The following is a 1,488-nucleotide window of genomic DNA, read 5'->3' as shown; positions in this document are numbered from 1 at the left end:
TCTGGGACGAGGGGCCGGCGCTTGTGCTTTTTCGCGCGTCCCGGGCGAAGGGCGACGTGGTCGTCGCTGCGCGGGAGCGGGCTGGGGATTTGGCGCGTGGGATGGGCTCGGGGACGGGGGTGGGTGCCATGAGCTCGGCTTCGGGCATGAGGCGGAGCTCGACGGGCCGGGTGCTGGGGCCGACGCCGGCGAGGGTGGGAGGGGCCCCTTGCTGCTCGGCGTCCTTGTACTTAGGCAGGCCGCGGGCGGCGGCGGCGCAGGAGAGCAGGGTCGTCAGCGACGTGCGGAGAGCTTCGTCGTGGTCGGCTTGGTAGGACGGGGACATGAAGTGGCCGGGGCCGCGCGAGACGCGTGTCTGCGAGCGCTGGCTCAGCGCAGGGCGTACCCGGCTGTGAGGGTGCGACGGCATGGATGTGTTTGTCGAGTGGCGGCGGCTGCCCAGCCCTGGTGGGTGAGAAAAGGCGTTGGGGTGTGGACGAAAGACTGGATCGTCGGAGACTCTGCCCAGTGCGGTGGCATTATCGTAGTCGTCATCGGAGTCCTCCGACGCCGACTGGGCCGGTCTCTGGAAAGACTGACGGATGGGCTGTTGAACGTTCTCGTTGGAGCTCGACAAGAGCCTGTCCTCTTCACTCTCCGTCTCCTCGTATTCTTCCTGGCTGCTGGTGCCTCCCTGGATAGCAGCCTGGTCGACGTGGTAGGATCGTGGCCCAGGAGGTTGGACCCGACGGCGGCGGGCAGCGGGTGGGTTTCCAACCCTCAAGCCGGTCGTCACGATCTCGTCACCGATGGAGGAAAGGGAGGAAGAGGAGGGCTGGGAGGAGATCTCGACCCAGGATTCTGGCAACGTCAGCACCATGGCGGAGGCCATGCAGTGGCGACAAGACTGACCGTCATTTCTCCGTTGCGGTCCAGCAGACGACAAGGCGCCGTGCGAGGCGCTGTGCCAGTTCACACTGGCGCGTTCCTCGCGCTGCGTTGGGTGCATGATGCCGGAGAGTCCAGTTTGGTGATGTGAAGCCGAACGAGACGATAGAACGCCGGAGATTCGAACTCGGAGGCTGCCGTGTCGAGGAACGCGCGGTGAGATGGAGAAAACTGGCGGGACCCCGCGCTTTCAGATGGACCCCCACTGGTGATAAGCAAGGCAGGTGAGGGTGATGATGCTGATAAGAGGCAAGACGGTATTGTCGCGTCGAAAGAGATGCAAGTTTCGCGTGATGGGAGATGGGAGATGGAGAGATGAACTTGTCAATAGCATAGACCGCTTCGCTACTCTTCAAGTCAAGTGAGCAGGTATCGGTCAGAATGTTGAGGCTTTGTCGCTTTGTTTAGTCGTGCCTTAGCACCATGGGCGCATGTAGCGGATACGTGGGTGGGTGGGTGGGTGGATGGCAGACGGCGGCCGTGGGAAGGGGGCGGGGGCGGATGATGTGCTGGGCTGCGAGATACTGGCTGGCTTGACCGGACTGGTACACTCCGACGCTA

The 1,488-nt window shown here is 63.6% G+C and overlaps 1 protein-coding gene across 1 annotated transcript; it reads right to left on the bottom strand.

Moving 5' to 3' along the window:
* Positions 1 to 369: 369 nt before the first annotated feature.
* On the bottom strand, positions 370 to 988 carry VDBG_04847 (conserved hypothetical protein; the record flags this gene model as incomplete). Its single annotated transcript, XM_003005195.1, has 3 exons — positions 370 to 434; positions 580 to 840; positions 892 to 988. 3 exons carry the CDS (start codon positions 986 to 988, stop codon positions 370 to 372), a joined length of 423 nt encoding a protein of 140 aa, XP_003005241.1.
* Between the last annotated feature and the right edge of the window lie 500 nt (positions 989 to 1,488).

Source organism: Verticillium alfalfae, genomic scaffold, assembly GCF_000150825.1.
Source record: "Verticillium alfalfae VaMs.102 supercont1.5 genomic scaffold, whole genome shotgun sequence".
In the NCBI taxonomy this organism is placed as follows: Eukaryota; Fungi; Ascomycota; class Sordariomycetes; order Glomerellales; family Plectosphaerellaceae; genus Verticillium; species Verticillium alfalfae.
This window is presented reverse-complemented; position numbering and strand designations above follow the sequence as displayed.